The sequence below is a fragment of the Argopecten irradians genome, chromosome 5 (genome assembly GCF_041381155.1).
Source record: "Argopecten irradians isolate NY chromosome 5, Ai_NY, whole genome shotgun sequence".
Taxonomy (NCBI): Eukaryota; Metazoa; Mollusca; class Bivalvia; order Pectinida; family Pectinidae; genus Argopecten; species Argopecten irradians.
The window spans coordinates 47,300,906-47,323,293 of record NC_091138.1 but is presented as its reverse complement, the minus strand read 5'-3'; the positions used below and the strand labels follow the sequence as shown (position 1 = coordinate 47,323,293).

Sequence of the window (22,388 nt, the reverse complement as noted above, 5' to 3'; positions counted from 1 at the left end):
ACCTGCATTAAGTCATCGTTTCACACCAACAGAGTTTATTTTAATGCTTAAAATTTGGATTTGAATATTAATGATTATTGGATTGATTGTAGCAATTATGTTCAAATCGAAAAAATCTGCCATTATATCTACGTTACACATATAAACAAGGATGGACATTATTTACCTTCGGTAAAGGTATAGTGTAGTCGCATTCGATGACAGCATTATATTTCTGCGTAACATTTAATACACAAAACGAACGGAGCAAAGCGTCCGTCGTCAATATAGTGTGACCGGGTCATATCATCTATTCAGCTCTATGTAGTGAGATAACACTATAATTTAGATTTAGTGTTATCACAAAGGAAAAAACACATATAAATCACAGGCTTCCAAATCACACCAAAAATCCTCACCAGACACCTAGATTTCGTCTGCGGGGGGAGGCCGCCCTCAAATGACCTTAGCTCTTGATATGATGTTAAGCAACATTTAACTAATGCGTCATGTCCAGTTTTACTTACCGGGGATTTCTGGTATTCCGCCAATAGGGAAGCATTAGTGTTCCACGGCCAAGGTAAGTTTTTCGCCATTTTCTCAACTTGATTCACAAAACGAGAATGACCAAATTATTGCAAACCTACAATTTATGGCTATTGCTGTGGGATTGTGGGAGAAAATGCCCGCTATCAACAGGTTCTATATGCAGTAAGGCTGACCAAGCCTTTTCCGTTTTAATAACAATCACTTATCATTTTGTATTTCGTTCAAGGGCATGTGCATATCGCATACCAAAGAACGCCTGCATGAATTGCCACTTCAAACAATCGGATCGAGGCGAATTATCATCTGCATGGTACTGTTAGTAGCTCTGCATGTACAACACCACAAGATGTCCCGTACAATTAATACGACGTGTGCACTTTTCCTAATTTCGACCTTGCCTCCGAGTTCACCCTTCCCCTGATAAGCATCACAATGTCGGTGTCGCTGCAAATTAATGGCGCGATTCTTGTTATAGCGCTTACTATCAAGACCCAGTAGCCAAACTGTGCATGATGGTATTAAAAAAGCGTTTAATGTCCTTTGCACTTGAACGGGAGCTGCAACATTTCTGGTACCCTTCGCCAAACCTCTCCAAAGCAATATTGCCAAACTTCAAGATAAATATACAGCAGCGTATTGGCTAACCTATTGCTGATTTAAGCAAAGTACTTCTCAATTAGGTCTTATTTTCTTGAACAAATATTCAAATTGTAGATATTGAAATTGTAATTTGAGAGGAGTTACGCTTAAAACAAAATTAATTTGTTATACAAATCAGACATGGTTTTTATTTGTTCACAGTGAACTGAAAGAGCAAATGTGGTAATTTTGAACATAGACACATCATGCGCAATGAATATTAATACATGTAAATAAATTTTAAACGGACATGCAACCTGTATTACTTTACAAAAGGATTTTTCTCAAAATAAACTGATTAATCCAATAATTTGATATAAAATATTAAGATACGCGCAGTATTTATATAACAGATATCAAAAATAATTGGCTGGTTTAGTACTTGGTATATTGGACTGTCCGAGAGCAAACCGTTGAATAATCGGCGCTGCACAAATAAATTAATAGAATCATCAATCCGTTACTGGTAGCGAATTCGTTATTTACTATTCAGTCTTGGCAACTGCAATATATTTGTTATTCGAATCTCTAATCGCATATAACAAATCCGCTAGTGACTTCAGTACCCAGTAACAGTGCCTGGGTATATACAAGATATACCACAATCTTATACCGAAAGTATTTAAGACGGACTATGTTAGATATTTTGTAATTTTCCAGTAATCGCATTGGCTAATACATTGTCACGTTGTGGTCGATAAATAGTATATTGACTAGTTTCCATTTTAGAAGCATCAAGTCGATATTGCTTTCTTTTTAAAAACATGTATTTACATATTGAATAATCAGTTGTATATGTATTTACATATTGAATAATCAGTTGTATATCTGATATAAAGTAATGAACTTTGGTTATACCACCTTGGTCCCCTTCACCCTCATTTATTTCTTTAATTCTACCAGGGCGTACCATATTGACCTCAATAAAGGTTAGTAATTGATACAAACGCTTGTCTTATTACAAGAACATTCAGAAATTCGATAATACATTCACCTGTTCTGAGTGCTTTACCTTGATTGTCTGCCCTATAACAAAGATGCATGGCGGTTTAGTTTTTTCTACACTCTGTGAACAACAAAAGTTCTATGGACAAGGAAACCGAGCTTCTTTTCTTTGATAAACATGTGCAGGCATATCAAAATCATCATGACAAGTACTGTACAGTATGGATACATACAAAATCTATTATATACACCCTCATGAATGTCTATTAGGCAGACATTCATTATTTCCTTTCCGCGAGATAGTACAATGTTTGTCAATTGATCAAGACATGTGTTACATTTCAATTTGCATACATATACATTTTACATATATTACATAACTGATACTGTAGCCAATGTTAAGAATTGATTTTATCTCTTTCAGCATTTCCTGAATATATATAGACATATTTACATTTTGGTTTTCCCATTCATACTCATACAGTTGCAAAAGGGAACGATCTCCCAGTAAAAAGTTAAAATGTTTTTGTCATCTAACTTTGTAATCACAGTACAATATGGAACTTCTTTAGGGTTCACCACTTCATCCATCGTTAGGTCACAAGTTTGAAACAGTTTTGGACATTCGAGCAAAACGTGGAGCATAATATCAATACGGAATTCCGCATATTATAGTTTACACAATACAGAATCATGCTCCAAAACGAATAAAAATTTCATAACTTCCAGTATATTCCAAAAACATTTCTAAGATTATTTTTCTTGTGCTCAGTTCTAGTAACATCATAAATGTCTATTATCAAAACTGTATCATTAGAAACAGCATAAGATAAAATAAAAGTGTTACAAAACATTGATGTCAATATACTTCTCATGGTGTGGATTTTATAGAATTACGCCACACAGTGAACTTGTTTCAATATCTTCACACTTGACGTAGGAATGCGCCACTGGAAACTTTCAATATTTAACGAACCCTTCTGCTGTTACCACTGCCAAAGATAAACTCAGTTATGTCTGGTTTACTACCGTCGTCATAAAAAAATTAAAACTCCACTTTCAATATTTCTTGCTCGCTTCTATTTTTGTAATATTTCCTGATAACTTTTTTTTTTAATTTGTCGCCTTCAAGCGAGGATCTAGTTTTGTTCATATTTATAAAATATCCTTTTCAGTTCGCTCGGTAAAACCGGAATTCAAAAACGCACAATAAACGAGTTATTGTGATCTTTATGTTCCCATTTTGATAACTTTAATGGGTTTTGGTGATATAATTTGTTCGATTATCATGTAAACAAGAATACATATACTAATTGAAGAACTGTTTGCCGATGCAAAATAATACACACTTTTTTTCCGAAAACGGAATATTTTTGAGTATACAGCACTTACTAGTATCTAGTACTATTTTCTTATAGACTTTATTACACTACACCAAATTTAGCCTTAAAAAAGATATTTAAAAATAGCCATCATGTCGTCAATGAATTGATTAAATGAAAAGTAATTGCTTCATACACATAAGTTAGAAATACATGTTTGAGGTTTTACATTGAATACTTTTATCAAAGTATATAGTAAAGCCGTCCCATGCGTTTATACATATATAGATCGTGGAATTTTGATAAAATGTCCCCCAGCAATATCAGCGGCTTGGTATTTTAATAATAAGATGTAGAGCTAGAATGAGAATACAAAAGTCTGTAAAATATCATTTAACTCCATATTATCAAAGTTCTAAGTGTTCTAGTGCTACATAGAACTAGCCCTACCTAGTGAAGAAGTTCTGTGTAATTAGTGTAAGTTTTCTTTTGATTACAATATCAAGTGAAAATAAAATATGGCAAAATCATCTTTATTTTTTTTTTTTTCTGCAAATTGTAGGGTTGTGGAAACATATCGTGTAGGACCTCTGAATGAACAACTCTGGAGCCATATCTGTAGGACCTGTGTACGTTGTACATAAAGTTGCTTAAAGGGAGGCAACCTGTTGTTCAAAAATGTATACATGAACGTATACGTCATCGCATGCTTTCCTTTTTTTGTTTTTTTTTTTATTTGCTTGTTTGCTTGTGTTTCCCCATTTTATGCATTGTACATTTTATAACGGGTGTATCTCCGAACGCCAACATTTTGGATTTTCCTGTAGGGTAGTTTGCTGTGACAATGGTTATAGTCTTTTTCCTAAAAGGAGTCCCAGTGCCAGGTAAATATATCTGTAAAAGTTACCTATTGAAACTTATCTGCATGTATATTGATTATCATACAATAAATTTTATTTCAATAAATGTTCAGAATTAGTATCAGAAACATATATTTACATAATAAATGTTTCTGTTAATATCTATGAAAATATATTGCATAGAATTTATGAATGATATCAAATTCATGAGGATTTTATTTCAAGAATTTTCAAGATTTCCATGATATATCTACAATCTCTGGTATCAATCTCATTAGATTTTCAAGAGATTGATACTAAAATCAAATAAAATCCTTTTAAACTTAATTCACATGGAAGTAACTTTCCCATTCAGTAATATCCAGGAAAAAATCCAAAATAGAAATATCTTTTTTTTCAACTTAGTGTAACACCAATTCGATTAAAAGTTTGAAACAATGTAAGCACTTTGCCTATTGAAACGCGATATTTTTCAACAAGTTTATTTCATAGATGTCATTTAACTGACCTTTATAACTAGTGTCTGTAGAATTTCTGTAGTGTGTTAATTACCTACAAAAGAGTAAGTGTATTTTATGTCATATATGATTTCCAAGATTTAAAAATTCATTAATTGTACATGTACTTGACTGACCTTTTTTAAAGGCCCATTACCTTTGCGAAGCAGAAGTTAAAAGTTTCTTAAAAGAATAATAATATACGAGAATGTTTTGCCGTCTGGCGCAGTGATAATCAATCGACGCGCGGTAATTAGGACGACGGCGGGAAACATAAAACGACCCGCGTTATGAAAATTAGCATTTAATTTATTTAAGTTAAATTGTTAGTTAGGTGATGGCAAGTGTAGTATTAACGGTAAATCAATAACTTTTGTGACTCTATTAAATTATTAATTTTGTTTTACATTCTCATTTTAAAAATTAAAAGCCGTTTCGGAAAGGTAGTGGCCCTTTAAGTTAACAGAACATTCAATATACTTTTTTATCCTAAGATGGTATTTCTAGATCAGCGTGATGTTACATTATAATGTAAATGTATTTCATTGTAGCAAAAGAGCACCCAATAATTAAACTGTTGTCGGTTAACAGTGCAGTAAAATTATATATTTTTGTGCGTGTTAGAAATAACATATATATTTCTTTCCTATGGTTGATATCTGGCCAAACATTGTTACTTGATACAAAGTGGTATATGTACCATAATCTTTAAACAGAAAAGAATAAGAAAACTGTTAATTTGGTATTCTGAGCAACAAAAGTTTGCAATATTTTGAGAAATACAAGTATTGAAACATTATTCTTACATCTATACGGTGCATTAGAATTAATATGGTTAAGACTCCGACTAACAGAGTTCAACCGCATTTCATTTAGTATTTTTTACAGCATTAAGGGACTTCTAAACTAAAATTGCTTAGTATCTAAAATTCATATAGAGCATTAAAAACCAATGACACTTTCAATGTATTATTACCAATGTTTAAAAAAAAGCATATATGTTTTTTTGTGTCGGCTTCAATAGATAAATTAAACAGTAACTATAATCAACAGGTCAAGATTGTCGACAAAATTAATCTAAACTTTTATTATCTCTTTTTTCTCCACTCATTTTCTAACCAAATACTTAGGTGTGCTTCTATCAACTATGCACGGTTACAAGAAATGAAAGTTGGCTAAGAATGTAGCCCTGGAGAACTCCTGTGTCAATACAGAATACTGTTACATGTACATTAAAATAAAAACTGTTCAAGAAACCTGGTTTTCTAATAAAATTGAGATATGATTTGATAAAATTATTTCACCTGGAACCAAAAATGCATCGTTCTTAATAGCTCCTTATAAATATTTAGCATTTACAATGTATATAATTTTAGATATATTAAAGCACTAATTACCTTTAAGTTATAATTTTCTACATTACATGTAAATTGTAAGGAATATATTTATTGCATGACTTATAATTATGTTCCAAAACCCACCAATGTTTCATATTATACTGAAATACATCAGTGGCGTACGTAGGAAGATGAAACGTAATGGGGGGGGGGGGGGGGGGGGGCAAAGGTCCTCAATATTTTGTAACCCTATTGATGAGTTTTACAATGTATTTTGATGATTTTGCGAGCGCCCGAAAGCCAGAGATTTTGGTGTTTGGGGGGTTCGGGGGGTTTCCCCCGGGAAAAAATACGATTTAGAATGGCTAATATGAGTTTTAAGATGCATTTGATAATTTGCGAGCGCCCGAAGGCGCGAGATTTTGGTGTTAGTTGGGTCCGGGGGTCTTCCACAGGAAAAAAAAAATTACGATTAAGAATGGCTGAGATGAGTTTTACGATGTATTTTAATGATTTTAAGCGTTTTTTACCATAGTATTTTTTTCGATTTAAAGTAACCTGCATTTAGAAATGATAATTGTGATAATTGTGTCGTCATATCATTGTGCAACCATGATCGATCTGAACATACCGGCTTCACACCATCGGCACATTGTTTTGTAACCCAAAATAATAATTAATCAATTGTCTTGCTAAGACACATAAACAAGTAGTACGTAGAATCCCTAGGCCTTAATGGACATTTTTAGTGTAGTTCATGTGTATTGAATTTCTACTATTAAAGGTTGAAACATTATGTGCTTGAACGTTTTAGGAAATGCGCCGCGCAGCGGTTTATTTTTTAGAATGAAGTACGAAAAATGTGCAGGAGGACTCTTTTTTCTTTCAAATACCCCCCCCCCCCCCCCCAGGATTTTGTTCTCCTGAAATATAATGCATTCAGTATTACGACAGTAGCCGTAACATCTAGAAGTATCAAGGATCAAGCAATAGACGACAAGTTGGAGTTGAGGATAAGTGATAGAATGTCAGACGCCTTGGCCACTATAAGCATCACCTCCCATAGACTAAAGACTAGTTTTAAAACTAGCTGTGATGTGATATCAGATAGAGTAACCCCAAACAATCGGGAACTTTTGGCACTTTCCGTTTCGTTTACGGAAGATGCCGTTGGTTCCCGATTGCACCCCAGGTGTCATCCGGAGCTACCGAGGGGAGATAAATCACATTGCAATGCCCGATGAAGGACTTATAGTGCGCTAGTATCATAACCACGTGCACAGAGAAGATAAAATGTGTAAATATCATCATGTCCTAAAGTAGATTAAAACAGTAGGAGGACATTCCGCCTTCACACCAAATCGTACCTTGTACTGCGCCTATAGCACAGGAATGTGTTTACAAGTATTGTGCAATATCCCGAATAAAATATTCAGCTATTTAATTGTTTTGTCGACTGTGAGAAACAGAAGATAATCAAGCAGCTGGTAATTTACCAAGGTGAAGCTTTGTGTTTAAGATAGACTTGAATATGCACTTACTAGACTATACATCAAGGATTTACAAATCCTTGCTATACATTTGTATGTACATGTAGTTCACGTACTCCAGACTATATCGTGTAGTATGTTTAAGTACTTTTGTATATATACATGTTGCTATAGATTTGTCATCCGTAAGACATTGTTCCGTTTTTAAACAAACACAAAAACTATTCCATTTTTTAACTTCACCAGCATATAGTCTTGGATTTCATCATAATATACATTGTACGTGTACATTTACAATACATACACGTATACTAGCAAAAAAAGATCTAATATATAGACAGGTTTAGTCTGACATATATAAATGTATGCCATATGTTTCTGGTTTAGCGGACTACAAAATCAGGTACAGTATATACAATATGTATGTACAATGTACATGTTCTGTAGCAACTTAAACCGTTGATTTCAGTTTTAAATTTAAATTTCCACTCATTTAAAAAAATGAAATTATGCCAAGATATGTTCCTTTAAAACAATTATGACTGAATTGTTTACCTTTACTTACTACAAAAGATACATTGTAACTTACGGAAATCAAAATAATATTCCGGAATATCTTTATACTTTGGGTCCGTTACTTAATTCCATAAATCTATATCCGGTTTATGTTACGAAGTGGTATTTTCAATTTCTTTTTATGAAAGTTTCTTTTGACGCTGTGTGGAGATTTTCATGGATAATTTGAAAGGAAAACATATGGATCTTCAACATAATATAGACTTCTACCGGCATAGTAGATGATATTAAAACGCATTTCAGTTTGCGTGTCCTGTTTCAATAAGGGTTTGAAGGACACCGGGATACAACGATAACCGTGAAAACAGCCGGTCATGACGGGTGGTAACAGAAAAACGACACAAGACATCCCAGACCCATTTGCATTGAAATTTGCACTTTCAGCAATTGCAGCAGTTGTAGCAGAAGCAGGTAATATTGACTGTTGTTGCTATTATGCTGCAAACAGGTAAACGCGTGCAATGCTTGCATAATGTACTTTGAACTCTGGATGAGAAATGGGAGTTACCTCCCTTAGCAAACAGCTGATTCAGGCATGATCTTGATGTGACGTCCAACTTCACAACATAACTTAATGAAATTTGATCAGGTTAAGGACGAATGCAAGATTTTAACATTTTTAGAATATCATGTTTTAACAAAATAAAGCAAGATATCTCGATGACATGACATGACAATCACCAAGTTGTAATATTACAGGTGCTTGACATGTAAATATACAAATTAATGTATAATAATCATTATAATATACAATTATACATATTATGATTTTTAAATTTTTACAGTCAGAACTTTAAGCACATGTGATGTAAACTGTGTAAAAATGTAATTATCGGAGTCAAATTTATTACAAAATAATTAAACTATTTTTTTTTTATATTTTATTGCATAAATCATTTTACATATAAACAACTTGTGCATAGTCATCATTCACTAACTTTCTCATCTCTCATTTTTTAAGCATTTTGTTATATGATCATCTTAACTTCAGCATATTATCACACTATTATTTCCTTTCGTTGTACAAATATCTCTCATTCTCTCTCATTTTTTACAAAATAATTAAAGATGCCCCACCATCGACAGAGCATAAATGATGTTCATCATTTGAACAATAATTGGTGTCTGATCGTGTATGTATATATCTAATTAACATAAAACATAATATAAAATAATTTATTTCCCTTTGGTGCATGCGCAATTAGTACTTCATTCGGATGATTCCATATAGGATATAGTGCCACGGATTTTATTCGGGATGCAATTAATTATTTTTTATATTTTTACCTTGAAGTAAAATTAGAAGCTCAAACTTTTCAATGGTGGTAATGGTGTAAAGTAAGTAACTTTTGTAACTAAGAAAAATACTAAATCGTCTGGTCCCGTTTTTAAAAGTGAAAAAAATACCATTTCTCAGCGGTGGAGCATCTTTAAACTATTAGATTTGGTTATTTACTGAACATGTACTCCAACAATGTTAGAGATATAGCACGACGAGAAACTTTTGGAACAATACGTCATGTCTAAAAAACGGCTGACCAGTCGACTCTCATGTTATGGGAGTACTGAACATGGAGCTCTAAGATATGTACTCCAACAATTTTAGAGGTTAAAAGGCGAAATAATTTCTTAATTCATAAATACCAGTATTTGTGATTTTATATTATACATTTGGTATTGATATTAAATATAAGACAGTAGTTCTTTTCAAGAATTACAAAAAAAAATCTCAAATTAGATTAAGTCAGTAAAAGAGAAATGCATCCAGCCTCTTTACATGTATTTCAATTCATCAATGTGACTTGATAATCTTCAGTATTCATTTATTTATTTCTAGCAACCTATCCGTTTGATATAACAAAAACAAGACTGCAACTTCAGAGGGAGGGTGTTCTGGCCAGCAGTATAGGTGGTAATGGAACATGTGCACCACAACGTGGTATGGTCGCCACTGCTATTGGTATGGGTAAGTAAAGGTATTGATTTAGTCGTATGACATGCATGAGATCATGATGGTAGTTTCAATATGTATGCCATCATCAGCATCTTTCTAGCATGCAGTGCCGTATCCAATCTTGAACTTCTTTTGTTTACAATCAACTATAAATTAATTACAGTAAAGCTCATGTTCAAATATGATCTATTCTATTCCATATTTGCATATTAGAGAGTTATCTGCCCTTGTTGGCAGGTATTGATTATGATGTCATGTGTTTGCGAGCATAACACAATACTTTTCCTGCAAAACAACGTGAATTGCGCTCACAAGATAATGATATCACAATGGATACCTACTCGCAAGGAAACTAACTCTGAAAATTTTACTGTAATATGCAAAGACAGAAGATGTCATGGAATCTGAAAGAAAAAAAAAATCATTAAGCTGTAAAGCATTACGCAATGTTTGAATTTGTCATAACAATGGAATTATTACACTGTATATTATTACAGTTAGTTAACTGTAGTGCTGACACTGAACACTTTGTTTGTATTTGTTTGATAACAGTACGAGAAGAAGGCTTGGTCGGTATATATGGAGGATTAACACCAGCTTTAGTCAGACATGTGTGTAAGTATTATATTTCAATTCTATTGTTTTATTAATGTGTCAGCAATAAGGATACACAAAAAAAAACATTTTTACATCAAACCACCAAAGGAGTTTGATAAAAAGATATCCAGTGGGCAATGACTTACCATCTTTGCCGTAGTTAGTGCACTAGAGGCTTAGAAATCATAACAAAGGAGGCACTATTTAGGTTTAAGAAGTGTAAGTTGTGGACGAAAAACCTCCAAAACTAGTCAGCCATGCATATGTTCACTATTTTTGTACTTATACATTAATAATTCGCAGTATATAAACATAAATATACCTTCTTTCCTTTGATTCAGTTGTATTATTACATTGTGATATATACATGTGAAAGATTTGCAAGTTCATGTAATATGGATACAATGCCAATGTTATAAGCATCACAAGAGGGAAGGGCACTAATTAAGGCAAATACAACGCGACATAAAATTAAGTGTATCAAAGTCTACTACATGATCTAAATTGTGGAATATACATGTATTACATCAGCTGCACAATTTTAATCAGAAGATGCAAAGCGACCCCTTTCTTTTATATCATTTGAAAAAAGAGGTAGCTAAAATTGACTGTATCTCATGGGCAAAGATACAAAGGAAAGAAATTACCATATTTTTGCATTAAAGCAATTCTATGTGCAGTCTACATTATGTTTTTATACTGATTTTAAGATAAAGTGTGACTATAAACTTTTAACAAATGTTATTCTGCATGAGGTATGGTTTAAAGACCAATTTTGACGTCTAGACACTTTTCTATTTTACAGTCTATACAGGTTTACGAATGTCCTTCTATGAAGGTATACGTGAAAGCGTATTAAAAAAAGAAGCCGATGGATCATATCCTGTATGGTAAGTAAGTGACAGCCTACAGACAAATAAGGTCAAATATCTAAATATAAAATGTTGATCACTGACTACTTCTAGCAGAAGTTAAGGAAAGCTCAGATGTTTGTCACTGACTATAAAAGTTTAGAAATAAAAAGGAATATATTCTTTGGTTCAGTTTTCATTTGTTTGCTAGCATGTATTAGTCAAGATATGTTCACAACACACAGGTTTGTGGTTCAGTTTTCATGTCCGAAATTCATATATGGATGAAATATAAATAAAAAGTATAGCCAGTGTTAATATCAGAGATATGTTCTCATTAATTAAGGGATTAAAGAGAACACTTGTTTTTTTGGTTTTGAATAACTTTAGTTAAAGTTAAGCATTGTTTTAAGTTAACTTCAAGAACACTGTTGGCAGTCTTAAATCATCAAAATTGACATCTAATATTTATTATTTAGCGTCTTTGTGTCAGGTGGTGTGATGCGTGACGTTGAATTACAGATGGTAGGAGGTTTCTGATCTTTTGCTCTTTTGTACAGGAAAGCATCCTTAGGAGGACTAACGGCGGGCGCTCTGAGTCAGTTTGTCGTGAGTCCCACAGATCTAGTCAAAGTTCAGCTACAGATGGAGGGCAGACGGAAGTTAGAGGGCAAACCTCCAAGGTATGGGAGAACATGTTCCCTATATATTTTATAAACTTAGCTCATTCACCCCTAAAATTTCACAATGGACTCGTCTAATCTTTGATTTAAAAGAGCCCAAATGTGTCTTCAGGGGTTAATGAACTTGTATTCCACCAGGAGTGCTTGTAGGATACAGCCATTTTTGCCATTTCTTTGAACATCTTCTGTTGAAATTATATTATCAAAAGCTAAAAAGTGGGGAATCCTACTTTATAAACAATGTAATTCCTCTGGGTTTTTTTTTAGAGTGAAAGGTGGTTGGGATGCCCTGAAAAAAATTACGGCTGAATCAGGCTTTAGGGGACTGTATCGGGGCTGTGTTCCTAACGTACAGAGGGCAGCACTGGTCAACATGGGAGGTAAGTCTGAAACTGTTGCCGGAAATGAAGGAAAATCACAAAACAAGAATACACAACACAAACGAATACTGCAGCCTCCTAAACACACAGACATGAAACATTGCATACTTGCATAAAGGGAAGGCTTTCCTTTAATGACCTTAACTGTTGGTAGGATGTTAAAGTCCCAAGATCTGTATCTGTCTTATTTTTTTCACGATTCAGAAGAATATTGAAAAAAAACATCATGTTGTAAATCATGCAGAGACAGGACTAAATCGAAGTCAAGATGAGCGATAATGATTATGAAACTTTTGATAAAAATTAAATAAACATTGAACATCGCTAGGTGGGTCCCATTTAGTCCACAAAACAAAGTTAGCTGACATTGTAACGTCGTTGGTGAGAATATTATGTGACTACCGTAACTAGGTAACGTCTGTCCGAACTCTTCCAAGAATGGGTCATGAAATTTCCGACTTCTGTTCGGCAATAATTGTAACTTCTATGGCGACCAGATTAAAATGAAGGCATGTTTACAAGTATCGACTTTCAACAACTGCTGTACCAAAGTTTTATTTTATTATATTATAAATAACCTTTGATATAACACAGTTTTAACTACATCTACAAATACAAACAATATCAGGGTCGAATCTTACTTGACTTTTTGTAGATAGGTACATATAATGTGGCTTTAATCTAAACCCACCATTTAACAAAAGAAATATTTGCGAAATACATGGGAAAAAAATCACACCATCGTCTGAATGCAATACATATGTTGTGTTGTATAAAATTGTAAGTATGATGGTCTCTGCAGTTTTGTATTATAAAGTTGATTTTTTTTTCAGATTTATGTACATACGATACCACTAATCAAGAATGATAATCTATACAGTTTTGTTTTATACGATTGATCTTTATTTCAGATTTATGTACATACAATACCACTAATCACAAGAATGATAATCTATACAGTTTTGTTTTATACGATTGATCTTTATTTCAGATTTATGTACATACAATACCACTAATCACAAGAATGATAATCTATACAGTTTTGTATTATACAGTTGATCTTTATTTCAGATTTATGTACATACGATACCACTAATCAAAATGATAATCTATACAGTTTTGTTTTATACGATTGATATTTATTTCAGATTTATGTACATACGATACCACTAATCACAAGAATGATAATCTATACAGTTTTGTTTTATACGATTGATCTTTATTTCAGATTTATGTACATACAATACCACTAATCACAAGAATGATAATCTATACAGTTTTGTATTATAAAATTGATATTTATTTCAGATTTATGTACATACGATACCACTAATCACAGGAATGATAATCTATACAGTTTTGTATTATACAGTTGATCTTTATTTCAGATTTATGTACATATGATACCACTAATCACAAGAATCATAATCTATACAGTTTTGTATTATAAAATTGATATTTATTTCAGATTTATGTACATACAATACCACTAATCACAAGAATGATAATCTATACAGTTTTGCATTATACAGTTGATCTTTATTTCAGATTTATGTACATACAATACCACTAATCACAAGAATCATAATCTATACAGTTTTGTATTATAAAATTGATATTTATTTCAGATTGATGTACATACAATACCACTAATCACAAGAATGATAATCTATACAGTTTTGTATTATACAGTTGATCTTTATTTCAGATTTATGTACATACGATACCACTAATCACAAGAATCAAATTCTATACAGTTTTGTATTATAAAATTGATATTTATTTCAGATTTATGTACATACGATACCACTAATCACAAGAATGATAATCTATACAGTGTTGTGTTATACGATTGATCTTTATTTCAGATTTATGTACATATGATACCACTAATCACAAGAATGATAATCTATACAGTTTTGCATTATACAGTTGATCTTTATTTCAGATTTATGTACATACAATACCACTAATCACAAGAATCATAATCTATACAGTTTTGTATTATAAAATTGATATTTATTTCAGATTGATGTACATACAATACCACTAATCACAAGAATGATAATCTATACAGTAATTGTATTATACAGTTGCTCTTTATTTCAGATTTATGTACATATGATACCACTAATCACAGGAATGATAATCTATACAGTTTTGTGTTATAAAATTGATATTTATTTCAGATTTATGTACATACGATACCACTAATCACAGGAATGATAATCTATACAGTTTTGTATTATACAGTTGATATTTATTTCAGATTTATGTACATATGATACCACTAATCACAAGAATGATAATCTATACAGTTTTGTTTTATACGATTGATCTTTATTTCAGATTTATGTACATACGATACCACTAATCACAAGAATGATAATCTATACAGTTTTGTTTTATACGATTGATATTTATTTCAGATTTATGTACATATGATACCACTAAACAAGCCGTTTTGAAATGGACGTCACTGAAGGACAACTATGTAACACACACAATAGCTAGGTAGGTGTACATTATACTGACCGTATTCGACCCAATAAGCGCCTGTGTCCCTATAAGCACCTTCCCCCATTTTGAAGCCTAAATTTCAATTGCCGAGGCATAAATAAGGACAAAAAAATACACAAAATTGTAAAGGTTTACAATAACTTCTTCTTTTTTTAACCTTTTCATTTTTTAACCGCCCTGGGCGTTTATTGGGTCGAATACGGTATCTCACAATACTCACAGTTTACACATTGTCTTTAAATTGGTGGAAATCATGTTTTAGTGCTTTTGACAACAGAAATGGTTAAAACTGTAATGCAATGATTGCATATCGTTTATGTCGTTTATGTAGCAATTATTACTTGTGCTGCAATTCCTCATTTCACTACCTATAAAATTTTATGTACATATAGCTACTTTAGATCAACTTTGTGCTAAAATATATACAGTAATTACTACCATGTAAAGAAAATTGTACACACATCTTTAATCTTTTATATCACACTGTTTCCAGGTTATATGACCATTTTATGAATAATGGAATCATAGCTAATAACCCTGTTGTGACATCACATATGCTATAGCATATAATACGTATATTGGGGAAGAATGATTTAAGAATTTTTATCTTATCGATTAGAAATGCCCCATACCCATGGAGTAAAAAATCCCCTGTCAGGCTGTCTTATAGTGTTTACTTGCATTCATAAGATTTTTAATTTTTATGTGGAAATATGAATCTTGAAATATGAAATGTATTATGCATTTATTTCTTTTTCAGTGCCACATCAGGTCTTGTAGCAGCTACTCTAGGTACACCAGCTGATAATGTAAAAACAAGAATTATGAACCAGCCCACAGAGAATGGCAAGTAAGTGAAATATCTTCATACATAGAATTCAAGAGGAGAGGACCTATATAGGCTTTGCCTGTTGTCTAATCCATTTATCAATACAATAATATAATATCTTTCTCTGTAATTCCTGTATAACTTGTATTGTTTAATAAAATATTTTGAAATGAAATAGAATTCAAGGCTTCCTTGCATACATTTTATCCAACTCACTCATTCCTATAAACAGAACTGATAATTGAGCAAAATTAGCATAAAGAGTACAGATAGAGATTACAATGAAACATAAATTCTGACACACCATGCAGATTTTGTATCCAGTGGTCCGGATTTAACATTGGTCTTATGTCACCAGCATTTGCCCTTTGTCGTTATCGCATAAGCACAAAAACAGTTTGATATATTTTCATTTGAACTGGTAGTTTGATAACTATAATACTATTTTTAAATTCCTTGTTTCCAAAGTGTTAAATGCATGCCACTGATCTGCCCTTCTTTCATGACTCAATTGAATAACTTTTGCAAATATTTCTGCTTCCTTGCCAATTCTGTCATTCACCATTGATCAAACTGTTCTTTCAGCTTCCAAATGCTTCAAACACACATTCTAAACATTTTTAATTGCTTCAACTCATCTGCAGCGTTATATTTGGACCTCAAATCGTGATCAAGATCTCCTTTGCTGGCTTGCAGCAGTCTTATTCATCCTTGGTCATGGCATCCTACAAGCTGCCAAGCCTCATTATTATCTCTTATTAAGTATATGCTTCAATGCAGAAGCTGATTATGAAACTTGGAGGTCGCAAGTTTTATAAGAGAACCTCTAGCATTTCTATATCCTCAGTGTATGCCCAGATTCCGCAACCTCCCTTTATTCAAAACCCTATGAGTGTTTCTCTGCCTTCATATTGGTCCTGCTTGACGAAACTTCAGACCCTGACGTTATTGATGCAATCTTTCCATATTGGCATCTTGCTGCTACTTATTTTCTATTCTATAAAGGTAGTAGCATATTGTTCATATTGTATGTTCTTTTGGCCTTTTCTCTTAGGTTGTATGACTGAAGTCCGTCAATCGAAATACACAGGAAGTTCTGTAAATGCAACTTTGGTAGTTGCAATGTGTTAGACTCTTCAAAGTCGTAATTTTTTGTATTCTTAATATGATGACATTCGGCAAGGCACTTTTCTGATTACCAGGACAAATTCACTGCATACTTCACCCATTCTCACTTTCCATTCATGTGATGTGTGTTGTAGAGGTTTGCTATACAAAGGCTCTGTAGACTGTCTATTGACTACCGTCAAGCAGGAGGGATTCTGGGCCCTCTACCGGGGCTTCGTCCCAATCTGGCTACGAATGGTAAGATATCCTCACTCGACCTATAGAAAGTAACAGCACAGACTATGAAAATGCTAAGAATATCATATCTTATAGCAAAGTATGTATATCAATGCCAAGAATATTATATCTTATAAGAAGTACATATAAAATGAATTACTCTTAGCATACTATAAAACGATAAGAAAATTTAGCACACTGTTAATTTTACCGCTTTCAGCATAGGGACCTACTAGCACTTAATAAAACGCTCGCTGTTTTCATGCTTAAAAAAGTATTGCATATTTATTTTGTACTAAGTATTACAAGCATAGCAAACACATGTATTTAGTACATAGTAGTCATTACTTAGTTTTGCACAATGCAATTTTAGCACAAGCAATCTTATACTGGTTAGCACAAAGATGAAATACCAGGTATACAGAAAATGGAATTACCATATTTTACCGCAGTGGTTATGACGCGAAAAGAGCAAAATAAGATTGCCGTTAGATTTGTATGTTTCCTGTAACTATATTCTGTATTTGCATATTGCAGAGTTATCTCCCCTTGTGGGTACGTATTGATTGTGATGTCATATGTTTGCGAGCGTCACATCATACTTTCCGGAGAAAACGACGTGAATTTCGCTCACAAAATAATGACGTAACAATCTTTACCTACCCGCAAGGGGGATTACTCTGTAATATGCAAAGACGGGTTACTGCTCTAATGGAATAAAATTAGGTCTTTTTATTAAACAATAATTCAGCGTGTTTTACAATCTGTTGATTCTTGGTTGGCCTCTTCATATTTTCAGGCCAACTGGAATTGTCTATTGGAATACTGGTACATATTGGAAAAAATCAATTACAAATATTTTTATCGTCTTGAATGATGTAACATTAACATTTGCAAATTGGTAACATCATATTTGCATATACAATTTATTCCACATGAAACATTTAGCGACAGGTATTATGATAAGTTCGAGTAGAGTAAATTAGTGCAGTCTTAAGTAGCTATAATGTTTAACACTTACTGGATAATGTGACATGTTTATTACCTGCATATTTATGTAAAACACACAAATGATTCATGTTGTAGGCCCCATGGTCCCTCACGTTTTGGCTGACATATGAACAAGTACGAAAGTGGAGTGGTGCTAGCTCCTTTTAATTCACAACAGATCTTATCAACAAGTAGGAAAGTATCAATGTGCTAGCTCCTTAGCATTCACGGCAGCAGCTAGATGTATGAACAAGTGCGAAAACATTGTAATACTAGCTCCTTATTCACAACAGAATTATCAATGAGTGCGAACATATTGAGGTGCTAACTTCTAAATTCACAGCAGATTTTATGAAAAAGTGCGAAAATATTACAGTATATTTTATAAACAAATACAATATCGAGATGCTAGCTATTTCTAATTCACTTGAAAATGAAAATGTCATCGTTTTAGCATCTTTTAGTCAGCGATACTGATACAACTCAGGTAGATCATTTATCCTTGTACAATGTCACTTCCCAAGCATTACTATGATTTACATATCTTTGGAAGTGCCAAATCGATATTAAGTTATTTGTATAACTTTTGGTAACTAGTAATGTTTAGGATATGTACTTGTGTAGCAAGGATGTTAGTACATTCCTGCATGTAGAGCAATAGGTTATTCTTATTGTAATGTGTGTTAACTGAACATACATGTGTAGGTACGAAATAACCAACTGGTGTTGTTTCTTTTCATGTGTAGATTTATAAAGGTTCTTATGATTTCAAAATTGATTTTGACTATCGTAAGAATTCCCTCTTTATAATTTCTGCACCTATTCAAACTCGTTTCGACTCCTTCCAACTCTAATCATGAATTAGTTTATAAATGGTAGTGAATTGTTTGTCTTATCAATCATGTATTTTGTAGTAAGGCTAAAAATATATGTCTGTTTAGGGTTTCATTGGCAAACAAAATAAGGTTGGTAGGTAGGGATTTTTTTTTTAATTTTCAGATGCAATAGCGAGCTATTTACTAAACAGAGATATGGCTCCTATTTATCAATAAAATGATTAAATATTGGTGTCTTTTGGGGATTTGCCTTAGAAAGAAGGTATTAACAGCTCAGATTGGCATAGATTAAAACTTTTAATATGAGTATCCTTTTAGGTACAGAAAACCTCGGTCAGGTAATTCTAAACACACATATTTATTTTTTTGGCCTATTATGTTATGAGTTCAAAATAATGCAAGGCTATATTTAATACTGCCTTTATTTTGTATGTATACAATCTACTTAATCAGAGAAATATGACAATCTTGTATGTTTGATAGCCTTACCGAAACACTTTACTTACAAGGTATGACGTGCATGGTGTGTGTATGTTAAAACGGTTCTTGTGTTTTAGGTATGATGAGAATTCGAATACATTAAATTGAAAGTGAGCAGTAAAATTAATTTGTGAATTTGTGATTGACATTTTGTAAGATGTGGTAGTATGACATCAGCATTTACTAAACTAGTACTGTAGCATTTTTGTGATTACATAGAATTTTTTTTAAATTTTCGTATGCGATAACTTTCGTGAATATCTTGCGCTATTTTTGGACTTTCCGGAAATAAATCACCACCAAAAAAAGTTACATTAGAGCTGAGCTTCTGAACTGCAAATCAAGAGATTAAATCGCCATGAAAATCAGTTTGTTTAAAATAAAATATCGCAATGTATTGTAAAGCAACTGTCTTTTTGCGTGCGATTTTCTTTCGCAAATTTTGCGATCCAAGTAAATTCGCGAAATCTTGTCTCCTCGAATGTACCATTTACATCATAGATTCAGATGGGAATTTCCAGAAATTTTTCAAATACGCGAATATTTATCTTTGCAATTTTGGTTTTAAATGGAAATCGCGAGAAATTAAGTAGCCGCGAATGTAAGTTGGTGTACAGCATGTTGTTGTGGTATTGAATGCTTTTATTTAATGATAAAGAATTTAGCATTATTATGATTGTTATGTATTATTAATTATGGACCTTAACCAAGGTTCATATGGTGTTATATCGCCCTGGTAGAATAACATAATGACTGAGGTATGCTATTGTTTTATATCCAATATATAAAATCAAGAAACGAATATCTGTAATACAACTTTTGAGAAAATATAGTTGAGTGTTCATTTTACTTTTTGTTTTATTTAATGTAATTAAAATAATTTTACTTTCATGTGCATATGTTGATGTGGCTGATGAGATGATAATCAAAATATTTGTTGGTAATATGGTAACATTTCTTTATATGAAACAATTGATTGTTAATTAATAAGGCTTGCAATGTGTTTATTTCATGAAGCATATTGAATTTTATGGTGAAGTTAAAAATTGTCAGATATAAGTCATTCTGTGATTTTCGTTTTATCAGACTACAGAAACATTAATTTTTCTGTATCCTGATATATATAAAACAGTTATTCAAGATTTTCAATGAATTGTTTTTACAAAAAATATTTTTTTTATCATTAATTTTCATTGTTGATAAATATAAGCAGAAACGCATGCTGTTATAACTAAATATGTAAACATTTATTTTTTCGCTTGGATAGCAGTTTAAAACAAATATACAATTATTATAATGATTATTGTAATAAGTAATTATTTAATATGGGATCTTGCATTTTATTTGTTATTTTCATGTTATCGCCCTTTAGCATAAATATGATACCATTTAAAATGGAAGGGAATTTTATTAAAATAGATAGATTGCTACTGTCGTTGTTTCATTTATGATTTGAAATATAAGCCATTGTAATTATAAAATCTGGTTTCATTGTTAAGATAAATAGTTGAGATGTCCAAACACATTCGAATGTAATGGTGATGTTTCTTTATATATACTTTTTGGTCTAATGGTATCAACTATATTGATTGTGTTTATACGTACTGTATTATGTGTGCAGTTCCTTACAACCATTCAGCGTTGCATTTAATAACATCTGTCGTAAAAACTGATATTTTAATTTGCATACAAATATCAGTACCCCATGTTCGCTCCTTTGATGTTATCCTATGGTAAAAGTCTATGACACTTAGTTTGGAATGCTAAGCGATAGTTCGTTTATCTGTTTGATTTCAGTATTATCTTTATACTTTGTATAAATGTATGTATATGACTACATTAGGGACAAACTCCCATTATTATGATTTAAACTCGGTGTGGTAATGATGTCTTTGAATTCTCTGAACATACTTGTTTTGGCACTATCAAATTCTGGCGGTAGGTAGTTTTTCGAAAGATTACCGCGTGCATTCATAATAATATAGCTACAACATTGACGCGCAGAAAATACAATTTGCGTGATTATTTCTTTGCATAAATATCTTACGCGAAAAGCGCTGAAAGTTGAAATAAAATTACTGCTAAAATAAGAAAATGCTGCTAAATTATGCATGTTAACAGTAATTTGTATAGACATATCAAACATTTACAGTTGTATCAAGCTACAGTAAATGATTAAAAAAGTGTAGCTCAATAATGTACTAGAATGGTGTGTATAAGATTGGTTCCCCTTTGTTGTTTCAAAAATATTAAGAATTGTGTTACTTTAGATTCTAACGTATGTATGAGTGTTGGTAATTAAGACGTAATTACGTTTTTATATCTGATTAATTATACACCAAGCATTATGTATTGTTGATTTTAATGAATAAAAGTATATATTTTCTAAACATATTCCTTTAATAAGTTTTAGCTCGCCTCTCGAAGAGGGGAGCTTATGGAATCACTTTGGCGTCGGCGTTGGAAATCCCATGTTAAGGTTTTGGTGTAAGTGTTGAAAAACTGACGTTGATTTCTACATTGATTTTGGATTATGGTTGTTGCTATGGGATTGGACAATCACTTAAAGAGGAAAATTCTGAAGTTTTAGAATTACAAAAGGTGCAATGGGTTGAAAAGTTGTGCTGTGACATTTCTGTATTTAAAAAAACTGGTAAATTACAAAGAACCTGAATTAAATCAGCTAAATTCCAGAAGCGAGCTTTGCTGTTCGCAAACAGCTCTTTGGAC

General features: G+C 32.3%; 2 protein-coding genes across 6 annotated transcripts in view; one reads left to right on the top strand and one right to left on the bottom strand.

The window, feature by feature from the left end:
• Positions 1–626, bottom strand: part of LOC138324073 (filamin-A-like) — a 48,585-nt gene extending 47,959 nt beyond the window's left edge. For 2 of the 4 annotated variants that reach the window (XM_069269086.1, XM_069269087.1), the window contains exon 1: positions 507–626. In XM_069269086.1, coding sequence (XP_069125187.1) covers positions 507–575 — 69 coding nt within the window. In that variant the 5' untranslated portion in view covers positions 576–626. The remainder of the gene's footprint in view (positions 1–506) is intronic. The other 2 variants (XM_069269088.1, XM_069269090.1) reach the window with 2 other exon arrangements.
• A 6,763-nt stretch (positions 627–7,389) lies between these two features.
• On the top strand, positions 7,390–22,048 carry LOC138324071 (mitochondrial uncoupling protein 4-like). Of its 2 annotated transcripts, none has more exons than XM_069269085.1 (11): positions 7,390–7,628; positions 8,461–8,605; positions 10,032–10,160; positions 10,701–10,763; positions 11,551–11,635; positions 12,157–12,279; positions 12,547–12,659; positions 15,089–15,173; positions 15,940–16,029; positions 17,271–17,373; positions 18,439–22,048. In XM_069269085.1, the coding sequence occupies exons 2-11, from the start codon at positions 8,509–8,511 to the stop codon at positions 18,508–18,510; spliced, it is 960 nt and encodes a 319-aa protein (XP_069125186.1). In that variant the 5' UTR covers positions 7,390–7,628; positions 8,461–8,508; the 3' UTR covers positions 18,511–22,048. The 2 variants fall into 2 exon arrangements, with proteins under 2 accessions (XP_069125186.1, XP_069125185.1); XM_069269084.1 differs by having other exon boundaries at positions 7,566–7,628; positions 8,323–8,605.
• Positions 22,049–22,388: the final 340 nt, after the last annotated feature.